Source organism: Pteropus medius, unplaced genomic scaffold (assembly GCF_902729225.1).
Source record: "Pteropus medius unplaced genomic scaffold, Ma_sr-lr_union100, whole genome shotgun sequence".
In the NCBI taxonomy this organism is placed as follows: Eukaryota; Metazoa; Chordata; class Mammalia; order Chiroptera; family Pteropodidae; genus Pteropus; species Pteropus medius.
The window spans coordinates 2,087,252-2,111,646 of NW_024345479.1; the positions used below are offsets into that span (position 1 = coordinate 2,087,252).

Here is a 24,395-nt window from a genome sequence, read left to right on the forward strand (position 1 = left end):
GCGGGGAGGGCAGCGGGCGGGAGCGAACCGGGAGGAGGGAGGCGGGTCGCACTATTGTGAAAGGGGCCGCCGCCGCCGCGAGGGGGGCGGGGAAGAGAGCGCGGGGGCCCCGGCCGCGTGGGGCCGGCGAGGGGAGGCCAGGGATCAGGGGCGAGGACCCAGGAGCCGGCAGAAGAGCTGGGTGAAGGTGGGCTGCCGGAGGAGGGGGGAGCTGGGGGAGGTTGGGAGGGAAGAAAGGGCGAGGGCGGCGATGGGTGGATGGGGAATGCGGAGGCTCCCCGGGAAAAAGGAGCGCGAGAATGGAGTTGAGAAGAAGGAAGGGGACTTTGGGAGGCAGGGAAGCCCTTTGTGGACGTATGCTGAACGCCCCACGTACCCGGCCTAAGCTGGGCGGCCCCTTCCCCAGGCGCCTTGACAACCGGCCTGGCCTTGCGGGAGGGGCCCGCGGCCCCCGCAGACCCGCATGCCTCCTGGACGGGAGTCAGGATTCAGACTCTTGTTGGAGCCCGTGGGTGTTTCCTGGGGGTAAAATTGTAACCCTTCCACCCCCTCCACTCCCCAGCAGCCCCGCACTGGAACAGGAGAGAATGAAGTCCTTTGTCTCTAAGGGATCCAGACCAGAAACGGACGAACCTCTGGTTCCCAGAGGGAGGAAAATCCATGTCTACTGCCGAGGGAGTTGTTGCCACAATCTCCCTGGAATGAAGTATTGCCAATTACCAACAACAGTTCTTTCCTAACGGCCATCTCCCTGGCCGCCTTAAATCATTTCTAGCATCTACTGCAAAGGAAGTCTCGGAAGGAATTTTTACCTTACAGGAATAGGAATATTTTAGGGTAGTCTCCTATGCTGAGCACTTCTTCCTCTCAATGTTTATTTTGTGTGTGGGTGTTAATTTCCAGCCAACAAGTCCTCACAGAATTCCTTGTGAAAAAACTTTTAGTTTTGATTGTTTTTCTTTTCTGTTGAAGTATATATATATTTTTTCAATCCATACGGACATGGAGATGACTAATACTCTTGGCCTAATGTGAAAACCTCTAAAACTGTGTCTCTGCCATGTGGGTCCAAAGCATGAAGCACTGGAAATTTTAAACAAATGTGTGTGAATATGTTAAGCCAAGAGTGCCCCAGTACTCTTCCACCAGACTCTGGCCTCAGATCTGCAAGAGAGGTATTGGGATTAGGGATACCAATGAAGGGGATGTGGCTGGAGGGCATTTAGAATATGGTGTTGTCTTCTAGTGTCAAGACTTTCAATACCATCTCTACACTGACAACTCCCAAATCTATATCTTCTTCCTGGACTCATCCTCTAAGTCCAAAATTGCATATCCAACTGCCTAGGAGACATATCCACTTGGATGTCCAGTAAGCATCTAAAATCACAATGCCAAATATCTCCCACCCAAATCCTTTTTCTTCAGCTCTTATCTCTCTCACCTTATATCCAATCATTGGCCTTTAAAATATATATCCAGAATCATACACTTTTGCAACACCTCCACAATTTCCACCTTGCTCTAAGCCAGTGGTCCCCAATTCCCAGGCAGTGGACTGGTATAGGTCTGTGGCCTGTTAGGAACTGAGCCACACAGCAGGAGGTGAGCAGTCAGCTAGCGAGTGAAGCTTCATCTGTATTTGCAGCCGCTCCCCAGTACTAGTATCACCACTTCAGATCATCAGGCATTAGATTCTCATAGGAGCATTGGTCCCTGGTGCCAAAAAGGTTGAGGACTGTTGTTCTAAGCCATAATTGTATCTCACTTTATTGCAGTAACCTTGTAATTAGTCTCTCAGTTTCAACATTTGCCATTTCCAACTTAAGTCTGTTCTCAGCACAACAGCCATAGTGATCCTGATAAGATATGAGATCATGTTCTTTACTCAGAACGCTCTCATGGCATCCCATGTTACTTGAAGTAAAAACAAAATTATCATCATTATGGCCTATAGAATCTGGTACTGCTTGCTCTCTGCCTTCCACTCCTATTGCTCTCCCCTTCTTCACTCCCCTCCTTCCACAATCACCTCTTAGCTGTTTTTCAAACACACATGGCACGTGTCTGCTCAGGTCTTTTCACTTGCTTTTCCCTTTACCTGGATCACTCTTTCAGATATCCATATGCCTTCCTCTCTCAATTCAGTTCTCTTTTCTAAATGACATCTTTTCATCAGACCTCTGGCCACCCTCTGTAAACTCCAAAATTCCTCTTCCCCTTTTCTGCTTTAATTCATAGTACTTAATACCATCTGACATGTAATTTACCTTGTTTATTGTCCTCTCTCATTAGAATGTAAGCTTCGTTTTTGTTCACTCCTGTATCCTCAGCAACTAAAACTATACCTGGCACAAAGTAGGCACTTAATATTCAATGAATGAATAAATGAGCTGTTTAGCTGTATTAAGAGAAATCATCTACCCTTGACCTTTACCTTATGTAAAGAGAGTGACAGTCATATAACATTAACAATATTTAAAAAACTAGTGAAACCTAGGGAGGAATAAAGTTGTCTAGGTCAGAAAAGAAAGAATATACCTGGAAGGAATTGAAGAAATGACCACTGAGGTGAGTCTTAAAGGTTGAGACAGTAGGAAGACATTTCAGACAGATGAGAACATTGCGAAGCATGGGATAAAAGGATGTGTTGGAGTAAATGGGAGAAGCTGGCTGGCATTTACCTTGGATGGTGGGGAGTATAAGGGGAAAAACAGGTGAGGTGTGTTGAGACCAGATTATGAAAGTCTGAAGGCCCAGTTAAGGAATGGATAATTTATCAGCAAAAGGTGAACCATCAAAGAATATCTAGCAAAGTGTGGAATGATCACATTTGTGTTTTTGAAAGCTAACCTCAATATTTGTATCTGCACTGAATGCAAGAAGCCAACTTAAAGGCTGTTAATCCAGGTGTGAAGTGATGAATGATTAATGTAACATGAGCGGTATGGGGATCTAGAGGGAAGGACAGGAAGCCCAGTGGTTAAAAGCACAGGCTCTGGTATGAGGTTGCAAGCAGTAATCACAGTTCCACCATTTATTGGCTGTATTATTTAACCTCTACCTCAGTTTCCTCATCAGTAAATTAACTATAATAGTACCTTACCACACAGGGTTATTATAAGGATTAAATGGGATAATCCATGTAAAATGTTTATCGTAGCATGTGGCACTTGGTAATGCTTAAGAATGTAGTTATCACATTATTATAATTTGCAGGGTTTGATCAATAGAATGGGGAGGGGGTGAGGGAGAAGGAGGACTTTGTGGTCTCAATTTCTAAGGCCAGACAGATGGCAATTCCATAAACAAATAGCCTATGTTTTCTTCCTCACCAGACCAAATGTGGGCCTACATTGGCATCATCAGCATCACCTGGGAACTCGTTAGGAATACAAATTCTCGGACTCCCCTCTAAACCTAATGAATCAGAAACTCTGAGGTGTGTTAGTCTTGTTTTAACAAGCCCTCCAGGTGATTCTGATGCACCCGAAGTTTGAAAACCTTGGAGTCTATATCAGGGGTTGGCCAACCTATTCTTTAAAGGCTAGATAGTAAATATTTTAGGCTTTGACAGCCCTGGGGTCTCTTGTACTATTCAACTTTGCTATTGTAGCAAAAAAGACAGGTAAATAGTGTGACTGATAATGAGTGGTTGGTTAATCTAAGGTCCTAGTGGGATAGCAGCAATGAAAGAAGCTCTGGTATGAGACCAAGCAGCAATCACAGTTCCAACATTTTATAAAATTGTATTTAGGGACACAAATTTGAATTTCACATAATTTTTATTTGTCATGAAATATTTAGATTTTTCAACTATTTAAAAATTCTGAGCTTATTTTAGCTTGTGGCACATATAAAAACAGCATTGGGCTGTAGTTTGCCTACCACTGGTCTAGAGACCAATGGACAAAACTGGAGCCAATCTTCAACAAAATGAGAAGGCGACGTAATCCTAAACATAACAGTACCCATGTTAAGTCAAGGCAGGGTGGCCTAGAGCTATTATTCTGCCAATTACATGCTTCCTATTTTTTGTGTTAAAATACTCTGCTTTTGTGAAATGATGGAGATGTAAATAGCAATCGGTGGTGGTAGTTTTTTAATGTCCTTACTCGGCAAAATAAAAAGATGACAATTTTACATCAGTCCTACACATTTTTTTTTTCTGGAAATTTCACAGCTCTGAAATCCAAAGTGTAGGATTTCACTGTTCCAGACTAAGTAAACATGCTTTTCTCTCCCAAAGACAAAGGGCTGGAATTTGGGGATTGGAAGTCTGATATTCTTGAACTTGATTCACAGAATGAGGTGGATAAACCACCAGAAAACAAACCTGGTAAGAGAAGCTCTTCTAAGAAGGGGCGAGAATTATTGCTCCCAAACTATTAGGTTTTAAATTGTGGTAACCCCTGAACTAAGACACATAAGGACACCAGATAGCAGCAAAGAGTGAAGGCCAAGAGGGAGAAAGTGGAGCTGCTAGCTGTGCGGGAGCCTAGGAAACCCATGAGATCCATAAATCAAGTCCCTATACAATTCTCTGCTTATTTTATCTCTAATGAGACAATCATTTCTTTTGCCCTCTGGCTAAGAGTGAATGGAGGTAAAGCCAACACTTTCACGGTTCCTCTAGGGCTCTTGGAATGGTGGAATTCCCTTTCTATGACATACATTCTTTGAAGGGAATGCCTATGGTGTGCAAAGAGCTTGTAGCAAGCCCCTTTACCTGTCTGGGCCTTGGTTTCCCCAGCACCAAAAGAAACTGAAATAGATCATCTTTAAGGCTCCTTCCGGCTCAAATACTAGGAAGCTGTGTTTTTCTGCTAACAGTGGGGCAGAACCAGGCAGTAAAAAGAGGAGGCTTGTTTTGGCTTTTCCCCAGGGAGAGTATATTCATTTGGGTGGCTTCCTGAGATTCTTGGAAAGGTAAATAAAGACTGGGGTTTAATGCGTGGCTGGCATTAGCCCAGCCCCACATGGCACGGAAATGAGACCATGGGTGGAGAAGGCACCTTCCTTCAGGAGAAAGGGGGATGGGAAACCAGCATGGAGCCACACAGGTTTCCAGCTCCGAAGCTCGCCTCGGCTCAGAACTTTCTCGCAGATACCCTGCCCCGCGTTCCAGGCATCTACAAGCAGGATGCTCGTGTGTGGCTCCCCGTCTCCCTTCTGCTGGGCCTCTCGGAGGGCAGAACACACCCTCCCCGTTGCTTTTTTTTTATAAATAAAATCACAACACCGACTTTTTCTCACTTTGCCAGCCCCGCCAAAACTTTCAGTGGGCTCCGCCCCCTCCACGTGGACCTCCCTTCCCTGTCCCAGCAACCCCTGCGAGAAACCCACCCCCCCCAACACGTGACCGACCAAACATTGTTTTGTTTCTTCCTAAGACTCCCTTTTCGCTGGCACTAACTAACAAGTGAACAAAAGCGCCCCCTTCAGGGTGAATGTGGAACAGCAGCCTAGGGAGGAGAGGAAAGTGGATTGAGGGCGAGAGTACAATAGGCGAACGTGGCTGCCGCTACTTAAAATGATTTCGTATCCTCATAGCTCCCTGGTTAATAACATTAAAGATCACACAATTAAAAAATGATGCACATTCAAGAGAAGAGATGTCATCAAGAGAAGAGATGTCATCAAAAAAAACTTTCGTGTGTGTAGTGTATGGGGGTGGGGGTGGGGGCTGGGGGGTAGAGTTGGGAAAGTGTTAATCCCTAGCTGCAAAGCTGGTTACCTCTACTCCACCTCCATTTCCCCTAGAGTTCTTCATGGTGTTGGCAGAGCTCTCCAAGATCCTCAGATACCGAGAACCAAGAGTTCTTTAATTTGGGGCTGGATAGCGTGAACATGGCCTCTCAGAGTGTTGTGCTTTTTGTCTCCTTCACCTCCTCCCTTTGCCCCAATAATACTGAAAGTAGTTCTCCCTGTATGAGCTTCATACTCTTGAAGCTGACATAAACTATTTTCAAAATGGAGTCTCCTCTCTCAGCGCTGGGAACATTTGCCCTGCATGGGAAGAACCCCAGGAGATCATGTTGGAGGAAGGGGGAGCGAGCAGGACAACAAAAATTAGTCCAGTGGGAAGGCTTGATGCACAGAACAAGGGGACTAACCAGGAAAAGCTAGAAAATAGGTCAAATTAAGCCAAACAGAGAGAACCAGTTTCCATGGGAAAAATTCTGATGTAGGCTTTGTCCGTTTCCTCCCCACTCTATCCCACATGAGAGACTGGGTGTGTAACTGGGGAGATTGGAAATGAAAGATTGTACATCCTGCAGTGCTCAAAAGGAAGAGTAGGGAAAGGTAAATTTAAAATCAGAATGATTGCTGGGCCCTTCGTCCCTCCAAAGTCATGTAGATAGCCCAAGAGCTACAAATTTGGGGGCCCAACGAGGGAGACCCCATTGTAGCCAAGAATCACGTTACGCTGAGGCATGTTAAGGAGCAATGTGTGGAAGAGCATGGAAGGAGTCCTAGGACAAATAGGGAAATAGTGTCCTATTTACCAGGGAAACAACCCCAAAGAGATCACGCTAGACCGTTGACTAGGGAAGACACTTGCTCACCCATAACTCAGCATCTGTCAGCGCTCCCATTACCAGGTGCTATTTCCAGAGCCCTGGGCCTAGGGGAGGAAAAGGGACGGGCCCCGGTGGAGAAACCGAGGGAGACCCAATGGGCTCCTCCTCCAGCCCAGCTGCAGTTTCAAATTTCCACCACTTGGGGGCTCCCGAGCTCAACCACAGCCCCAGAGTAAGGGAGGGAGACCGCGAGACAATCTCTAGAGGACAGCGTGGGACGTCAGTAATGACCCTGAGCAGAGAGGTGACCCAGGGGTCATCTGGTCTGAAGCTGCAGACCCTTCTCGTGGCCGTTTGGAAAACATCCAGCCTCCACCCCTCTCTCTAAAAAGGACCCTTGGCATTGAGAACCAGCTCCCCACTTCTTACCCTCACCCACTTCTCTGTGGTCATTTCCTCCCCTGCGCCGTTTCCTTCCCCTCCCCCATCCCTCATGGTGGGAACACCAGCACCATCCCCCCAAGCCTATCAGAGTCCTGAGGAATGCTCTCCCCCTGGCTGAGTGCCAGCCTGTGGACTTCCTGGGCTTTAGGGTGGGGCTTGGCTGAGGGGAAGCCCTTTGGACTGGAGAGCCACCCAGTGCTGCACAGCTTGTCACTAGCGCGCGCTCTCCATCTCACTCTTTATCTCTCTGCTAAGCAAAAGGTTCATCTATCGTTCTCCGTCACCACCACCTAATTTCCTACCCCTACAATAGAATTTCCTTGCCAGGGCAAAACATCCACAATCGAAAGGCCGTGGGCATCCTAAACACTGGTCTAAATTGAGAGAAAAAGCACCAATTTCAAAGCCTGTCTTCCCTGTTCCTGAAGGCCTGGAAGGAGGTTCAGCTGCCAGGGTCCTGAAGTCCTTCTTGGAACCCTCAGGTCTAAGGAAGTACATGAGTCACTATATAGTAAAGCCTGGGAGTGCATTTCTGCCTATCTGACTACCAATAATCAGCCTCCATGTCTCTGAAATAAATCAGCTGAAATATGAATTCACTGGTCCACCTCAAGGTCAAGGAAATCTTTTCAGCCAGCTGCAGGGAACTGGGGTAGGTTTAACAAGAATGGGGAGCAGCAGAAACCACTCCCAACTCTAACGAATAGAGACTAAGCCTGTCAGAGACTTCTGGCTCCTATCCAAGTGGTCTTGCTCAGAAATGTTTTTGAATTTGGAGGTTGGAAAGTCTTCTGATATCATCTACAAATGACCAAGAACTCAGTCCTGTGGCGCCCCCTGCCTCATTGTCCCTCAGTGCACTTTTTGCAGCTTGTCTCGCTGATGTCATCATTTGTAGACCTGTGCCAGATTCCCAAGTTCCTATCTTGAAACCTCAGCCCCCAAATCCAGGGCCTAGGGGAGAACCAATGTAGGTCACTGCAGCTGAGCCTGCAGGGCTGTCTGCTCCTTGAGCCCAGAGCCCTTAAGGCACAGAGAGGAAACCTTGCAGAGAAGAGAGAGTAAGTGCTTTATGAGAATCAGAGGAAAGCATTTTCCTCAAAGAAATTAAACAAGGAGAGCCCAGGAATCAACTGGTCACACTTGAGGCAGTAATGGGAGCATGTGATGGGAGAGGGAAGGCCAGAGGAGAGAGGCTAAGCAAGACTTCCATCCCCAGCTTTCTTCAGAGCCCTCCATCCCTCCCCCAACCCATGCCCACCCTTGCTCTGTTTGCCTGTGTAAGGGAACCTTTCAGATCCCTAGTTCTCTAGTTACTTAGCTCTCCTGGCTCAGGTTTCATTCTCAGGAACCTTTGTGATTTGCCTTAGGGACCCCCTGCTTCCTCTGGTCAGAGTTTCTGGGTCTCAGGAAGCTGGAATAGGCCAGAATTGTCTCCACCCTCCCCCATTGAAAGACTTTTCCTGCTTATCTGTTAAACTCATTTTGTGGGGTACTTCTAACCCTCTGGGACCTCATTCCTTTTCTTGGCTCTCCCTACTCCTGCTTTTGAGATCCCAGGGAGAGAGAGAGACAGAGAGAGAGAGAGAGACAGAGAGAAAGAGACAGAGAGAGACAGAGACAGAGAGAGAGAGAGAGAGAGAGAGAGAGAAGAGAGAGAGTGTTGCTCATATTCTCTTAGTTATGTACAGGCAGTCAAGAACCTATGGCTGCAACTAGCTTGGAGGTCCCCATGGCCAGCAAAAATAGACAAGGGATCAATTTCTACCTCCAGCCTCAAAAACACTTTAACCCCAAACAATTGCTCTAATAGAAGCCTCGGGACAGGAAGAAAAGTAGGTAAGATGGAGAAAGGATAAACAATTACAATTCTAGTCTTCTTTTCCCTTATTCTTCCCCCCAGTACCTCCGGTCCCCTTTCAGATCTCAGCTACTCATCCTTCCACTACTCATTTGCCTTCATTTCCAGTATCCTCGCACATGGTAGGCACTTATAAATGCTTTTTACATTGAGTCAAACTGTATCTGGTTATGCTCTCTGGCTGAACTTTGAGAGGAAGAAGCGCAAAGGGGGAAGGTGGACATTCCCCAGATCCTGAGCAAGGTTCTCCTACAGGACTGATTGCTAGGCAACAAATGGTTCTTAGACTTCAACTGGCATTGGAATCACCTGAAAGGCTCAGCAAAACTCGGATTGCTGGGCTCTACCACTGAATTTCTGATTCAATGGTGCCTGAGAATTTGCATTTCTAATATGTTCCCAGGTGATGCTGACCTTGCTACTAATCCTGGGACTACTGGTGGATCCCGAGAACCACTGTCTTAGGGAAGCACAGCCTCTCGCCTCAGTACTCACCATGGGGGCCTGTTTGATTCCAATTTTGTATAGTTTAGGAGGAAGAAACAGGTGGAAATTGAAAACATGTGACTCTTGCTGAGCCCTCTACTCCAATGGGTACAGGGATCTAAGAAACGCAGGGCAAGGATGAGCAGGCGTTGGTCTAAGACTGATTATCCATTCTATCTCTTTTTAAATAGTCCATTGACTCCATCCTTATTGAAAGTCACTTCCCAAAAACATGTTTTGCAGCAGCAAGGGAGCACTAGGAATTTCCTGTGGCGAGGCAGCGCCAGTGTGGGGAGGGGAGAGGCAGTACTGAGCGAGCGCCTTCCCTTGGCTCGGGCAGGGCCACGTGCCCCACCCCCTCGCTTGCACATGTCTCTGCCGCCACCGCCAGCAGCAGCCGGGCTGTTTATGAGCGAGTTGTTGTGGTAGAAATGGAGCAGGCTGCACATGCCCAGCCCATGTGACCCCGGCAGCCCGCGTGAGCCTCCAGCCGGCACAAACACACTCAGCCCTGTCCTCCTCTGGTCAGAGAAACAGGAGGAAAAATGGGGAAGGAGTGAAGGGCATTGGGTGCCCTTCTCCTTGTTTCCTGGCTCTTTATCCTGCTACTGTCTCCTTTTTGTCTCTCCTGAGGCATCAGGGGAACAAACACCCAGGAAAGAAACATGGTTTCCCCAGAAATTTTCTCCCAGGCAGTCCCTTGGCAGTTTTACAACCCAGAGCCCTAGGCCCCAAATAAACAAAGGGTCTCCCCCAGCCAAGAGCACAGAATGGTCCATGCAGACCCTTGCTCAAGCTGATGGGTTAATGTTATCCTGGAGCCAAGATTTGGTTTCCCTCAACCCAGGCTTTTCAAATCAGGCTGCCTGGTCCCCTCTTTCTAGGAAGGAAGAAACCACACAGAGATGCAGCAAGTGCCCATTCCAGGATTAGCACAAGAGTTCAGGGATTTGTGGGGTCAAGGACAAGAAGCAAGGGTTCTTTCTGTAGCAGTGGTCTGTAGGGTTAGTGGACAGGAAGGGGAAAGTTCTGCCAACTAGGGATAGGGAGGGGCTGAGGATGGGGGGCAGGGAGGAGATCTGGAAGAACTTTACACTAGCCCCAGTCCAGCTGGAGCACAAACAAGGGTACAAAAGACAAGCTCAGCCTTCATTCCTCATGGAAGTGTCCCCTCCCACCAGCCTGGCCCTCCAAGTCCCATAGAGTCCTTCTCTCAGCATTCTAACCCCAGACCCCCATGTCCAGCCCTCTGCTCAGGCCCCTGCCCATGACCCTGTTTCTGAGCAATCTTGTCTCTTGCTGGGATGTAAGACTGCTGGAGTCAGGCGGACAGTAGGTTAGCAGGAACAAGCAAATGAAATGAGCGAGCACGACCCACATTTCCTCATCGCACCAAAACTTCGCGGATCCTGCATTGCAGAGCTAGCGCTTTTTTTTTTTTAATCTCCGCTGGTCCCCTACACATGTCTGCATTTTTGCAACCAGCACAGATTTTTTTTTTTTCAGAGTGCAAACTGCGCATTTTAATGAGCCAATGCTCCTTCCTGTGGCATTGAAAATCTCTTTGGCAAATTGCTTCTCCCCCCACCCCCAATTTAGAAGGGGAGGGATCCCAAAATTGTCTTTCTCTCATTCCCCTGCCCCCTCTCCCAAGATACTGCAGTCTTTCCAGCCCAACTAACAGCTGCAGACAAGGGGAGAGGGATGAGAGGAGGGAAAATGAGCCTTGTTCCTTCTTTCCACACAGGCTGAGCTGGCAGGGCTGGGGTTGCTTTTTTCCTGGGCACCCCCCCTTCCCTCCTCATCCCAGCCAGTGTTTATGTAAGCCTCCCAGAAGCTACCCAGGGGCCTTTACGCTTGTCCCGGCCGAGGCTCCTCTGAAGTCCATCCTGCTCACGAGGACTGTCATGAGCCTCTGGCTTCCCCAGGCAACTGCATGGAGATCTATAGAGGCCCAGGGACTGGGGAGAGATGCTGGATAAGGAGAGGGTTTGAGCTAGAGCTTGGGGTATGAGGTGAAGACAAGAGGCAGGCACACAGGTAACCACTACCCCCATACATACACACATTCCCCTGTATCTCAGTCCTACAGAAGCTCAAGGACAGCCAATAGGCAAAAGCAGAGACCTGGAAGATGACACTACCAGTGGGTTCCAGCAGCAGCAGCATAGCAAAAGTTGGACAGGATGGCCTTGGCATAGCTTGTGCTGGATGCCATCACCCCCTAACCCAGGAGGAGGAACCCTATGCCAAAAAAGAGGGTGATTTGGGGCTTAGTCTTCCTCTGCCAAGGACAGTCCATGCTACCTCCTAGATCCTGTAATGCGGGTGGGATCCTGGGCTCTGAGAGGGGAACCCTTCTTCAGGTTCCTCAAAGTATTTGCTGAAGCAGCATTGGCCCAAGATGGTGGGTGGCTTTGGAAGGGCTGTTTTAGGATACACATCGCCTAAGCAATTGAATGGGGAAGTGGGATGTTGTTCCTTAGGGCTTTTAACACAACTTCTGTCTGTCCTTGGTGGCCTTCCACACTCTCATTGGGTCAATCTGTCCTTAATACATCCCCTGGAAAGAGGCACAATGGCTTTTTAAAGGGCCTGGACCTACCTGCCCCTCTCCTCTTGTCACCAGCTGCAGTCTGGGAGTCAGGGAGAGAAGAGAGTTCAGATGCCTGCTTCGGTTTCTCACCTCTGTAGCAGTCTATGTGGAAGTCTATTTGTTGCACCCTATTGTGGCCCTCTTCTACCTTTACAACCAGACAAGGGGAATGTAGGAGGGAGAGAAAAAGGAATTTAGGGAAGAGGAAATGTGGTTGGAATTAAAAGAGAGACTTTGGGAAGCTGAGTATGGTGTGGGCAGGAGCAAGGGGTGCTTCAGGCTCCTCTTCTTGGAGACACACCTCACTTCTCAGCACCATCATTGCTTAGGAAACATCAGGATGAGTCTGCTGCTCAGGCATTCCACTGGGAGTAATCATGCTCTCCAGGAAGGTCAGTCTTGCTGGTAGAAAAAGTTTTATCCTCAGGCCTAGGGTTGAATTCCCAACATTTGACATTTTCATTGTGCCGTTGGTAGTGATAATTTCAAGAGATAGCTGGGGAAGCTTTAGCCCCTCCAATAATCTCCATCAGTTCTGCCACCCTTTGATGCGACATCTTCTTAATCCTAAGGAAAGTACCATGCAAATATAGCTTCAAGAAAATTGCCTAGTCTCTGAAGCATCCTGGGCAAGTTAATAAAAGTCTCTAAGTCTTGGATTCCCCATCTCTAAATTGAGAATGAAACCTACAGCATAGGGTTGTTGTGGATAGTAATTGAGGTAATGTGTATAACTCACTCAGCACAGGGCCTGACATACTGTTGGTATTTAGTATGTATTTGCTATTTGCTTTCCTTGGAAAAAGGAATAGTGAAGTAGAGATAGAATCTATGGAACCTAAAACACTTCCGTGGAACATCATGCTTCATCTCCTCTCTCTCCATCTCCCCCTAAGAACAAATTAGCTCAGACTTTAACTCTTCCTAAGACATCAAGGCTCTGGGAAGGTTAGGTAAAGCTTGCTGGCCTTTTAGAGAATAGGAAAAGGAGCTAAGAGGGTAGGGAATGAGTCTCATCCAGGCACATGGCTCGTTCCCTGATTCTGGGGCGTCCCCAGAGTTTTGTCCGAGGTTGTCCCAGGTTTGCATCACCTGGGCAGGCAGGTTTTTCTCCTGGGCAATGGTATGCTTGGTGAGAAAGGAGGGGGAAGGGAAGGCACTTACTGAAGTTTGACCTGGTTTCCAGCAAGGACCCACCCTCAGTCAGTCAGTCAATGTTGGCCCAAGATTTAGGCCACCCAGGATTTGTACAGGGCGTTGCCCTGTTATCCAGAACAATCTACTGACAAGGAGAATATATTTTGGATCAAATGCACACATCCACACGCACTCACACCATTCACACTTACATACCCATATATGTGGTCTCTCACGATCACAAACACACACTCTGGCTATAGCTTAGAGCTCTCAATCTCTTGCCTTTCTCTACTATATCTCTGCTGTACTCCCCAGCCCACAGAAACACAGGAGAATTAAAATATATTTGGAAACACACACGCACGCATGCACAGGATCCAACCCTGCCCTTAAATGGTGAGGTCAGTCCCAGAATCCCAGACTCTGAGGAATCTAAGTAGAAGTGTGTAGAACATGGAGCCAGGGCTGTGTCTTGCTGAGCTGGGTCTTAGATGTATATCTGTTCAATACGGTTTCAATCCGAGTACTATTTATTAAGGGTCCAGTTCCTTGTTGGGCTGAATTTGGCTATGGGAGGAATGGTGTGTGTGTGTGTGTGTGTGTGTGTGTGTGTGTGTGTGTGTAAACAAATGTCCAGCTGGCAAGAGAGGTGGGAGACTGGGTAAGATGCAACCTTAAGGTTAAGGTTGAGGTCAAAGAGAGGACAAAGCTAGACTCCCCAAGACAGAACAACTCAGCCTTTTCTCCCTCCCTTTGGTGGCTCTGGGTCCCATAGTCTCTGTCCTTCTCCCAGCAGCTGTGGGCAGAGAGTGGAGCCGGGTAGAAAGACTAGAAGCTTCTAAAGCCAAGAGAGAGTCGTGCCTCTTCATTATCCTTTATCCTTCTCTCCAGTTGCAGAAGATCCCAAAGTTAGTTACTTCTTCGTCATGGAGAAAAGGTGGGCCCTCTAAGGAGTGCAGAGGAAGGAGTAAGCAGAAGTAACCCCCCTTCTTTGCCTCCTCTCTCCCACCCTCCACCTTCATATCTCGCACAGACTAAAACAACCCAGCTTCTTGCCAAGAGTTAGGCTGACTGAATTTCAGCTCTAGCTGCCTCTGCTTCCTCCTCCCTCTCACTTGCTGCAACTCAGAAAAGGAGTCTTGACCCTTGGACCTCCTCCTATAGGAATAAACACCAGCAAGTAGAACAGGGGGTAGGCAGGATCACCAGGGCAGTGAATAGAGCTGTGGGCCTTGGGGAGGATCCAGGGCAACAAAAGGGAGTGTGCCAGTGGTGGTGGTGGGGCCGGTGGAGAGCTAGAGGTCATGCCAAGGGCCCTGATTTTGAGTCCAGCCTTGGCAGATCCCTGGCTCTGGCCCTGGCTCTGATGGAGAGTCAGGAAGGACGCAGAGAGCATAAGTGCCAGACATGGCAGCTCGCCTCCCAATTTTCCCTCCAGAGCCCAGGGGCAGGATGGAGAGGAGATGGAGGCTGAGTTCTGAACCAAGTTTTCCTGAAAAGCCTCTTTCCTTGTTTGTCCTAGCCCCTCCCAGTCCCTCCCACGCTCTGCTGCAGCTTCCCAGCTCTAGACCACAGGGCCAGGGCAGGACAAGGAAGAGCCCAATGCCCTCTCTCTCCCATTTTTCTTGAGGGTAAGGGAACAAAGCTAAAGCCCCAATGATTCTAGGCAACATATTCTCGGGAGCCTGTCTTCTACTGGGAATCAAAGTCTACTGGGATCAGTGATCAGGCCAGCTGCCCAACTACCACCCCTTCAGTCAACCTCAATGTCTTCTCAGCTTACTCACTTCCTACTACCCAGCTTACTCCTTCTTTGGTACCACCGTCCTCCTTTCCTTTACCTCTTTGGCAGCTGTCATGTTTTCAGGCATTCAGATGCTGCCCCAGGAGCTGCCTGTGAACAAGTAGAGAAGCGGGTAGGGGGAAAACCTCTCTAGAAGCACTGGGACTGAGAAGGAATTAGCAGGAAGCAGCAGGTGGCCCATGATCATTTGGCTGCTTGAAAAAAGAGACTCTTACCTCTCCCAAGTCCTCAAACAGGATAGACCTCTACTTGAGACCTATTTTTACCAATGGGGCAATTGTTGCTAACCCCTGTGGAGTTTCACTTGCACACCTGCCCATCTCCTGATGTTTAAGGTGGGCAGATGAAACTAGCAATGCATGTCTGACCTTGGGCCAGTCACTTCTAAGCCTCATTTTCCTCATCAGTAAAGGAGGGAGGGTTAAGACTCTGGGTGTTCCCTTCTAAATTACCTTCTGTGGAATCTACAGGCTACTCTCAAGCACTGGGAGTTGTGGGAGTAGGGGTGTCACTGTGCTCCCAGACTACTGCCTCACCTCTGGCCCCATTACTTTAGGACCTCAAAGCACTTTCACCATAAAGTTCCCCTCCCTTATCCTTTTTATTTCCCAAACAAAGGGAAATGACTCACCCCAAAGTCACCTCGAATGGGTGGAGTGGTGTCACAAATGCAAACAGGGAGTCCCTAGGGGCATCCTCACCCCCATGACAACTCCTTTCCCTAGGGGTGCTCTCCCTAAGGAGAATAGAAGGGGGAAGGGGTCACATTTCCATTCTGTCTCAGGACTTGGCCCTGCAGCAAAAGTTCAGCTTAAGCTACTGACTCCGGAGAGATCTCCCTCCTCTCCTTGTCTTCTCTCCCCTTGTTACCAGTAACCTCAAGAGGAGGTCAGTTCTGCAATCACGTGAAGCTCTCACGTTTGCAAGGTTTGCAGAAAAGGCCTATTAGCTTTGATCTCCCAGAGAGCAGTCAAGCTTGCCAGTCCCTCCCCAGGAATTCACATGCCTCTGCCATACAGGCTTTCCAAACACGCCACCCTGACTCTTCAGCGCACCCCACCCACCCTGCTCTCAGCTCCTCCCCGGTCCCAGCAAGAGCCTTTTACAAGGCAGAAAGGGAGAAATACACGCAGTCCGCACTTTGCCAGTGAACTACAAATCCCGGCAGCCTTGGCGTTACGCAGGCGCACAGAGCTCAACGTGCCTGCTGCTGGAAAAGTGTGTCACTGGGGCACGAGGCGCTCCCTGGGATCACATGGTACCTGCTCCAGTGCCGCGTGCGGCCCGGGAACCCTGGGTTGCTGGCGCCTGCGCAGAGCCCTCTGTCCCAGGGAAAAAGGCTGGGGCAAAAGGCGGCGGAGATTGGCAGAGTGAAATATTGCTGCCGAGGGAACGTAGCAGGGCACACGTCTCGCTTCTTTGCGTCTGGGTGCCCCGTTTTTCCTCATCACCTACTTACTTCCTGACTGCAACCTCTCTCCCTCTGGGACTTTTACACCAGGAGCTCCAGATTCGTTACCCTGCAGCGCGGCGGAGCCATCGGGCAGTGACACCCGGTGCACTGCAGAGACCCGACCCTCCGTGCTACCTTCTAGCCAGAACTGCCGCAGGCTGATTTCCCCCTGGTTCCCCTCCCCCACACACTCTCTGCTCTTCCCATGCAAAGCAGACCTCCGTTGCCTCAGCGTCCTCCCCTTCTGCAGGGCTGCAGTCCGGCCACCACAAGACCTTGCTGCAGTGTGCCTCTGATCCTGATCGTGAGCCTCGGGGTCCACTCTCCGCCCTCAGCCAGTGCCCAGGGGGCGACAGCGGCAATTGCAATCTCCAGTTTGTGTCAAAGTCCAGTTTGAATGACCGCTTTCAGCTGGTGAAGACATGACGACCCTGGACTCCAACAATAACACAGGTACTGAGATTTCTTTACTACCATCATCTTTTCTCTATCACTGTCTTAGAACAAGAGGAACTTTATAAGGGACTGGGGATTCCCTTGGCCCGCGGATTTGCGAATGTGATGGGGGCCATAGGCTGGGATTTCTAGAGCGGGTTGTTCGGCCTGAGAATGCTCCCGGAGGCACCCTACCACCACCCCTCAGAATCCCAAAGCTCCTTTTAGCCTGAAGGACTGGTATTCCGGGCAGGAGGAAATGGAGAGAGGGTACGTGTGGGGAGATGAACAATTCAGAAGGACTGGGAGCTTTAGAGCAGTCCCCCCAAACGCCCCCATCTGTCCATCCACCCCCTGCAGCTGTGGCATGCCTGGCCTTCTCGGAAAGAAGGCCCTCTCCTGTCTTCCTCTTCCCCTAGTTTCTGCAGGCTGGAAGGAACCTAAGAAGCGGTGGAGTGATCGGGACTCCAAGGCAGGAGGGGGTGGGAGAATGGGTCGATCTCACTGGGGAATCCTCAGTGACAGTAGGGAGCGGCACTAGAGGAGCTAGGAGAGTGGCTCTTGGCCCCAGGGAGGACACCCACAGCGCCCTGGCGGCCGGGAGGGCTCACATGGCTGCGGAGCCGGGCCCACGTGCTGCGTTTGTTTTCATTCAGCAGAAGCCGTGGCTGCCACCTCATTGGTCGTTGCCACCCGGCCCCGTTACATAATGAGCTCCGCCCTCCGGTCGCCCCGGCAACGCGTGTTCCCTTCTCTCCTCCCCTCAGTGGTCCCAGCCCATCTCGCGTTCGGGGCCCAGCCCAGGACCCGGTCGCGGAGGAGGGGTGGGACGGGGGCGGGGCTACTGCTCGGGATTGACGGGAAGCGGAGAGGGCGGGCCCTCGAGTTCCGGGGTTCCTCGTTGGAGAGCCACGTGCAAGAGGCACACGTGGAGCGGGGACGTGAGGCCGGCTGAGGGCTCGGCTCCCGCCCCGCCCCGCCCCGCCGAAATCTGGGTGAAGCTGGGCTGACTCACCGCCCCCGCCTGCCTCCTTTCCTGTCCGCCTTCCCGGGTCCTCCCCCTCCCCCATCGCTGAAGCAGAGTAAGATGCAGCCATCCCTGACCTCGCGTGGCCTCATGTTTAGACTCCTAAAAGGGACCTCACATTTAGCCACCCTTCTCACTTTATTCTGTTTGCACCTATTCACTGCACTGCCTTTAGGCTAAACTTTTCTACATTCCAAATTCTTTCTGTTCCCCAAGCACCTCTTTCCTTAGTCCTACAAACATTATCTTACACCCCGCCCCCACCAAACAAGCTGCAGTTTGCCTCCTAAAGACTTCCCCCAAAACAACCACATCCCAGAATCATAGCTAAAAGAATATTAAGTCTCTCACCTTTTTGTTTGTTTCACATAAAGGAAAACTGAGACCCAGAGAGGGGAGTTGATTTTCTCTAGGTCACAAATCAAGTTGGTTGTGACATACCTAGATCTAGAACTAGACTCTTTTGAGCATGCCCCTCGCTTCCATGTTAGAAGTCTCTTAATGAGTCTTCTCTTTAGAAGATGAGAGAACTAGGTCAAGTTCATTTACCACCAAATAGATATCCTATCCCCTCACATTAGCCTTGAAACTGTAGGAGCTGATTTGTTGTGCAACTATTTTATAGGGAGCTGTGTTCACCCTGACCAACCTTGAGCTATTTTAGGGTTGCCCTGCCCAGCTTAGTGTGTGTCAGTGGGTGAGCAAAACATGTGCCTCTGGAGACACGGTAGCATGGCCTGTGTCTGCTCACACGTGTTCTGGGATCCTCCCTTCTCCCACCCCTCCCATGGCAGGCCAAACTAGGTGCTTGGCAAAGGTGTGGCAGGCAGGTCACCTTTTTCTCCTGCTGATACCACGAGAACATGGCCACCTGGTTGGCTGTGTAACCAGAGGGCCAAAGTCCCTGAGTGACCAGAGAGCCAAGGTCATTGTCACCAGGCTGAGAGATCTGGAAGAGGAAATTCTAAAGCCCTGGGCTGGACAATTTGTCCTTCACATCCACCTCCTGCAACTCGCACTGCTAAGTCTTTCCTGGACTCAAGAAGACTCCACTCTGATTCTCATTATTGGAGGCCAGGGGAAACGGACTAGGCAGGTTCAGTACCTTTGGTACCTTTGGAGAACACATCTTCCAGTTTTGGGGGAATGTGACTATCTTACTCTTGTAAAATTTCCGCTCTCTTCGCTCTTGGCTGGCTGCCCCTCCATGGTCTCATCCCTGGAATGGTCTTGGTGTTAAAATCAGCAGCTGTTTATTTTGGAAGCCTGGGCCTTATGAATGGGTCTCAGCTGCTCATCCCATCTTCACGTCTGTTGCTGACGACTAAGTTATTAGCTGTAGTCAGTATTCCTAAGGAAGGCATCCAGGGCAGGGGGCACATATGTGAGATGCCTAGAGGTGTCATGCCTTTAGGGAAGTACCTGACATCCAAGGCAGAAGCCGAATGTACCCTGCAAAGGGTCATGGGTTTGGTTCCTATGCTATATTTAGCACGTGTTGGGGAGTTGCTTATTGTGGCACTTCTGGGGACTCCAAGATTAGGGGCTCCACATGATTAACTTCTGAGTGTCCTGCAGCATTTGGGGAAGGTAAATGGAGAATGAGTAGGCTGCTGCCCTAGAACTGCAGATATATGGCGGCTGACACCCCCTTCCCTTGTGTTCTCCTGCCAGGTGGCGTCATCACCTACATTGGCTCCAGTGGCTCTTCCCCGAATCGCACCAGCCCTGAGTCTCTCTACAGTGACAACTCGAATGGCAGTTTCCAGTCCCTGACCCAAGGCTGCCCCACCTACTTCCCACCATCACCCACTGGCTCCCTCACCCAGGACCCAGCTCGTTCCTTTGGGAGCATTCCACCAAGCTTGAGTGATGATGGCTCTCCTTCTTCTTCTTCGTCGTCCTCCTCCTCTTCCTCCTCCTCCTTCTATAATGGGAGCCCCTCAGGGGGTCTACAAATGGCCCTGGAAGACTGCAGCCGAGTGTCCCCCAGCAAGAGCACCAACAACATCACCAGTGAGTACATTTCTAGCTGATCTCGGGGAAAGGAAGGCAGCCAGGTCTCGGTTGGGTTTGGGGTTGGGGTTGGAATGACAGAATTAATCCCAGGGCCTACTCTGGCCTCAGAGATTTCTCCTAGAGTTGCACTAGCCCCTGTCTAGCCCAATCTTGTCATTTAAGTGTCCCCTAGATACTGGAGCTCCTCCACAGCATTTCTCCCAGAATCTCCTGCCTGGAAAATCTGGCCCCTCAGGAAGCCCTCCTACTCACCTGCTGCCCCTCTCTTCCCACAGAGCTCAATGGCATGGTGCTACTGTGTAAAGTGTGTGGGGACGTTGCCTCAGGCTTCCACTATGGCGTGCATGCCTGTGAGGGCTGCAAGGTGAGGCAGGTTGGGGATAAGGGCAGGGGCAGGTGATGCCCTCGCCCAGGACACATAGGTCTGGTCTAGACAGAGTGCTTACTAGCTGCCCCTGCCCTCCAGGGCTTTTTCCGTCGGAGTATCCAGCAGAACATCCAGTACAAAAGGTGTCTGAAAAATGAGAACTGCTCCATCGTCCGAATCAATCGCAATCGCTGCCAGCAGTGTCGCTTCAAGAAGTGTCTCTCCGTGGGCATGTCCCGAGATGGTGAGACAGGACTGTTGCCCCACAAGCATTCCCATGCTCTCCCACTTCCTTCCACCCAGTTTCTAAATTAATCCCTCTCTCAAAAAAATCCCAAACCGAAACATCATCATACCGTGAGCCTCATTTTCATAGGGGATGCCCATGAAACACACTTCTTTCCCATCAGTCCCTCTGGTCACCTACCACAGTCCCTACTTGGAAAACCCCTTTGGTGGGCGTGGCTTTGCTGGTTATAGTTTTGATGTGGAACTCCAAGCCTTCAGGGTCTTGCCCTTTCAGGAGGAAGGAAGGAAGAGAAGCATGTGTGTGTATGAGAACTTCCTGACACTGCTCTCATCCTGTCACAGCTGTGCGTTTTGGGCGCATCCCCAAACGAGAGAAGCAGCGGATGCTTGCTGAGATGCAGAGCGCTATGAACCTGGCCAACAACCAATTGAGCAGCCAGTGCCCACTGGAGACCTCGCCCGCCCAGCACCAGACCCCAGGCCCCGTGGGCCCCTCACCACCCCCAGCTCCGGCCCCCTCACCCCTGGTGGGCTTCTCCCAGTTCCCACAACAGCTGACGCCTCCCAGATCCCCAAGTCCTGAGCCCACAGTGGAAGATGTGATCCCAGGTGCCCGGGCCCACCGAGACCTTCACCTGCCCACTGCCAAAACACCTCCCTGGCACAGTACCTCACGCCAACCATGCATCGGGCAGCCCTCCGACCACCACCCCACATCGCTGGGAAAGTCAGAGCTGCCTGCCTATCCCCAATGACAACAACATCATGGCTGCCCATCGTCATAATGAGGCCCTGAACGGTTTACGCCAGACTCCCTCCTCCTACCCTCCCACTTGGCCCCCTGGCCCTGGCCACCACAGCTGCCACCAGCCCAACAGCAATGGGCACCGTCTATGCCCCACCCACGTATATCCAGCCCCAGAAGGCGAAGCACCTGCCAATAGTCCTCGGCAGGGCAACTCCAAGAACGTTCTACTGGTGAGGGCACTGGGGGTGAGGTGGGCAGCGGGCCTGGAAGACTGGATTTAGCTTAGGGCAGCTGGGTGTGCCTGGAGGCTAACGCAGGGATATCCTCTCCCCAGGGTTAGGATGCTCAGCCTTGCAGCAAGGGCTCTGCCTGGGAATCCCTGATCTCAACCTGGCACTTGATTGCTCTTTCGCCTGAAATACCCATTCTTCAGGTCTATAGCCCCTCACTCTGGCAGAGTGTAGGGCCTAGACCTGCTGGGGGAGCCCATCTGAACTAGCCTCGTTGATACTCCCTTCCCCAAATCTCTTTCTCCTCCAGGCATGTCCAATGAACATGTACCCGCACGGACGCAGTGGGCGAACTGTCCAAGAGATCTGGGAAGATTTCTCCATGAGCTTCACACCCGCTGTGCGGGAGGTGGTAGAGTTTGCCAAGCATATCCCCGGCTTCCGTGATCTTTCTCAGCATGACCAGGTCACCCTGCTTAAGGCTGGCACCTTTGAGGTGAGTGACCTTTTGTGCTCTCTGCTCTTGACCTTGGGAAGCATCCGGCAGAAAGGCTTGGTGTCTGGGGCAGGCAGGGGCTCTGAAAGTCTTTGGAAACCCAGTAACTTTGTCTTTATAGACTCTGACTGATGAGGAGGGGGCAGAATGCCTCCCATTCCTGCCTCAGGATGGCTGGGACTTCTGTCCTCTCAGCTGGAGTATAATCACATTCCATTGCCTTAAAATAACACCTTAGGGCACATTGCTACCCTTATTCTAGGCCTGAGCAAATTAGTTTTGGTGAAGTGTCTTGCCCAAGGTCACAGACAGTGATAAAGCTGAGACTCAGATTCAGGCCTGTTGGATTCCAAAGCCAGTGGGATGTTCCCCATCTTTCTACCTGTCCCGCCCCCCACCATTACCCATTCTGAAACTACCCCCGCTCTTGACTGAGAAATCTAAGGTAGCACCAGTAAACCCTTCGGAAACCTTTAGGGGTGATTTGGCAAGTGCTCCTGCCACCCCACCCAGGATGACTGGCCTCCCTTTAGGTGCTGATGGTGCGCTTTGCATCGCTGTTCAACGTGAAGGACCAGACAGTGATGTTCCTGAGCCGCACCACCTACAGCCTGCAGGAGCTCGGTGCCATGGGCATGGGAGACCTGCTCAATGCCATGTTCGACTTCAGTGAGAAGCTCAACTCCCTGGCGCTTACCGAGGAGGAGCTGGGCCTCTTCACCGCGGTGGTGCTCGTCTCTGCAGGTAGGTCAAGCTCTCGCCTGAGCCTGACCCTGGGGAGGAGGCGGACGCAGTTCAATTCAACACACCTTTTATGGAGTACCTACTCTATGCCAGGCCCTGTGCCGGGCACTGGGGATACAGACATGATTCAGACACAGTCTAGCTTGGGAGACAGACTCATGCCCAACTAATTATAAAACAGTGAGATAAGTGTCACAGTAGAAGCATGAACCAAGGGCTTTGGAAGCACAACTATTTCTGCCTGGGGAGCTGGGGAAGGAGGTGACACTTGAGTGGGGCCTCAAAGGACAAGTAAGATATTGCCAGGTGGGGGGTGGGGTAGGGGGTAAGGGCATCCAGGCAGAGGGAACTACAGAGCAAAAAGCAAGGGAGCCTGGGTATGTTTGGCCTGTTCGGGGAAGGAGAGTGGCCTTGTGGGGATGGGAGGTGACCAGCCTTGCTGAGCCCATGCTCCCAGCTCTCGGGCACCTCCTGCTCCGGGGCAGAGGCCTGGGAGGAGGAGTTGTGCTCTCCTCCTCCTTCCACCTTGGCTCTATGAGGGGCTTCGGGGAGAGGCTGCATGGCCCGCCGCGTCCTCCTCGCAGACCTCGGGTTCCTCGTCAGAGGAGCTCAGGGAGCCTGCCTCACTGCTGTCGTCTTCCCCACAGACCGCTCGGGCATGGAGAATTCCGCTTCGGTGGAGCAGCTCCAGGAGACGCTGCTGCGGGCTCTTCGGGCTCTGGTGCTGAAGAACCGGCCCTCGGAGACTTCCCGCTTCACCAAGCTGCTGCTCAAGCTGCCGGACCTGCGGACCCTGAACAACATGCATTCCGAGAAGCTGCTGTCCTTCCGGGTGGACGCCCAGTGACCCGCCCGGCCGGCCTTCTGCCGCTGCCCCCTTGTACAGAATCGAACTCTGCACTTCTCTCTCCTTTACGAGACGAAAAGGAAAAGCAAACCAGAATCTTATTTATATTGTTATAAAATATTCCAAGATGAGCCTCTGGCCCCCCCGAGCCTTCTTGTAAATACCTGCCTCCCTCCCCCATCACTGAACCTCCCAGCCTCCCCTATTTAAACCACTCTCCCTCTTTTTTTCTAGCCCCCGATTTGTTCTATTCCTGTCTCAAATTCAATAGTTCACAGCTGAGCTGGCTTTTGTGGTGTGTGCTCGTTGTGGGGGTGGGGTGGAAATATTGCCAAGGCTGGGGGCACACCTCTCCATCTGGTCAGTTTGTGGGGTGGGTACTCTGCCAGAAGATGGGAGGATACAGGGAAACAGCACGCAAGTCTAAGGGGGGGTGCCCAAGGGGGTTATTTTCATCATATATTTATTACATAAATATATAGTAAAATAGACGAGCAACAATTACCATAAAAATATCTTTCTTTAAAATCCTGACCCAAAACACAACGGGGTGAAAAATCGCACATAACAGACATACTGATTGTCAACGTGGGGCAGGAGTAGGAGCCCCCCAAGTCACCCCTACTGGCCCCACCCCTCCCTGGGGAAGGGACCTACCTCCTTCCCTGTTTCTGGCCATTACCCCCCTCCCCCCACCCCAGCACCAGCTTCTCATACATTCAGTAGCCTCCCAAGGAAGTGTCCTCCCCCCACCCAGGAGTTTGGGGCAGAAATTACTGTCCCCCTTATGGACGGTGTCTATGTCACACGCCCTGCCCTCTCCCAGCCCTGTAGACCCGCCACCAGGGGGAGGGGTAGGGGCTCCTCCACCCCCACCCTCCCCAAATCTGAGCAGGGAGGAGGCTGGATGAGGTATGTGTGTTAT

At 50.9% G+C, this 24,395-nt stretch overlaps 2 protein-coding genes and 1 long non-coding RNA gene across 4 annotated transcripts in view; 2 read left to right on the top strand and 1 right to left on the bottom strand.

Annotated features, from left to right (window-relative positions):
- Positions 1-52: 52 nt before the first annotated feature.
- LOC120611179 (uncharacterized) lies at positions 53-2,406 on the top strand. Its single transcript, XR_005655089.1, has 2 exons — positions 53-187; positions 563-2,406. It is a non-coding gene; the product is annotated as an uncharacterized LOC120611179 (long non-coding RNA).
- Positions 2,407-16,730: 14,324 nt separating this feature from the next.
- Positions 16,731-22,793, top strand: NR1D1 (nuclear receptor subfamily 1 group D member 1). Its single transcript, XM_039873792.1, has 9 exons — positions 16,731-16,761; positions 19,445-19,639; positions 20,065-20,153; positions 20,256-20,400; positions 20,748-21,014; positions 21,073-21,383; positions 21,694-21,879; positions 22,413-22,623; positions 22,717-22,793. Exons 1-9 carry the CDS (start codon positions 16,731-16,733, stop codon positions 22,791-22,793), a joined length of 1,512 nt encoding a protein of 503 aa, XP_039729726.1.
- THRA (thyroid hormone receptor alpha) overlaps positions 22,674-24,395 on the bottom strand; it is a 24,483-nt gene continuing 22,761 nt past the window's right edge. The window contains exon 10 of one of the 2 annotated variants that reach the window (XM_039873586.1): positions 22,674-23,416. In XM_039873586.1, the coding sequence (XP_039729520.1) occupies positions 23,156-23,416 (261 nt within the window). In that variant the 3' untranslated portion in view covers positions 22,674-23,155. Of the gene's footprint in view, positions 23,534-24,395 lie in introns of both variants that reach the window. The other variant, XM_039873585.1, reaches the window with a different exon arrangement.

What these genes read in the sequence shown, in the direction of transcription:
- NR1D1 (XM_039873792.1), top strand. Translation starts at nt 16,731, where the DNA reads ATGACGACCCTGGACTCCAACAATAACACAG. An exon ending in ATGCCTGTGAGGGCTGCAAG is followed by an intron (nt 20,154 to 20,255) that starts GTGAGGCAGGTT and finishes CCTGCCCTCCAG; the next exon opens with GGCTTTTTCCGTCGGAGTAT. An exon ending in AGTGGAAGATGTGATCCCAG is followed by an intron (nt 21,015 to 21,072) that starts GTGCCCGGGCCC and finishes TCCCTGGCACAG; the next exon opens with TACCTCACGCCAACCATGCA.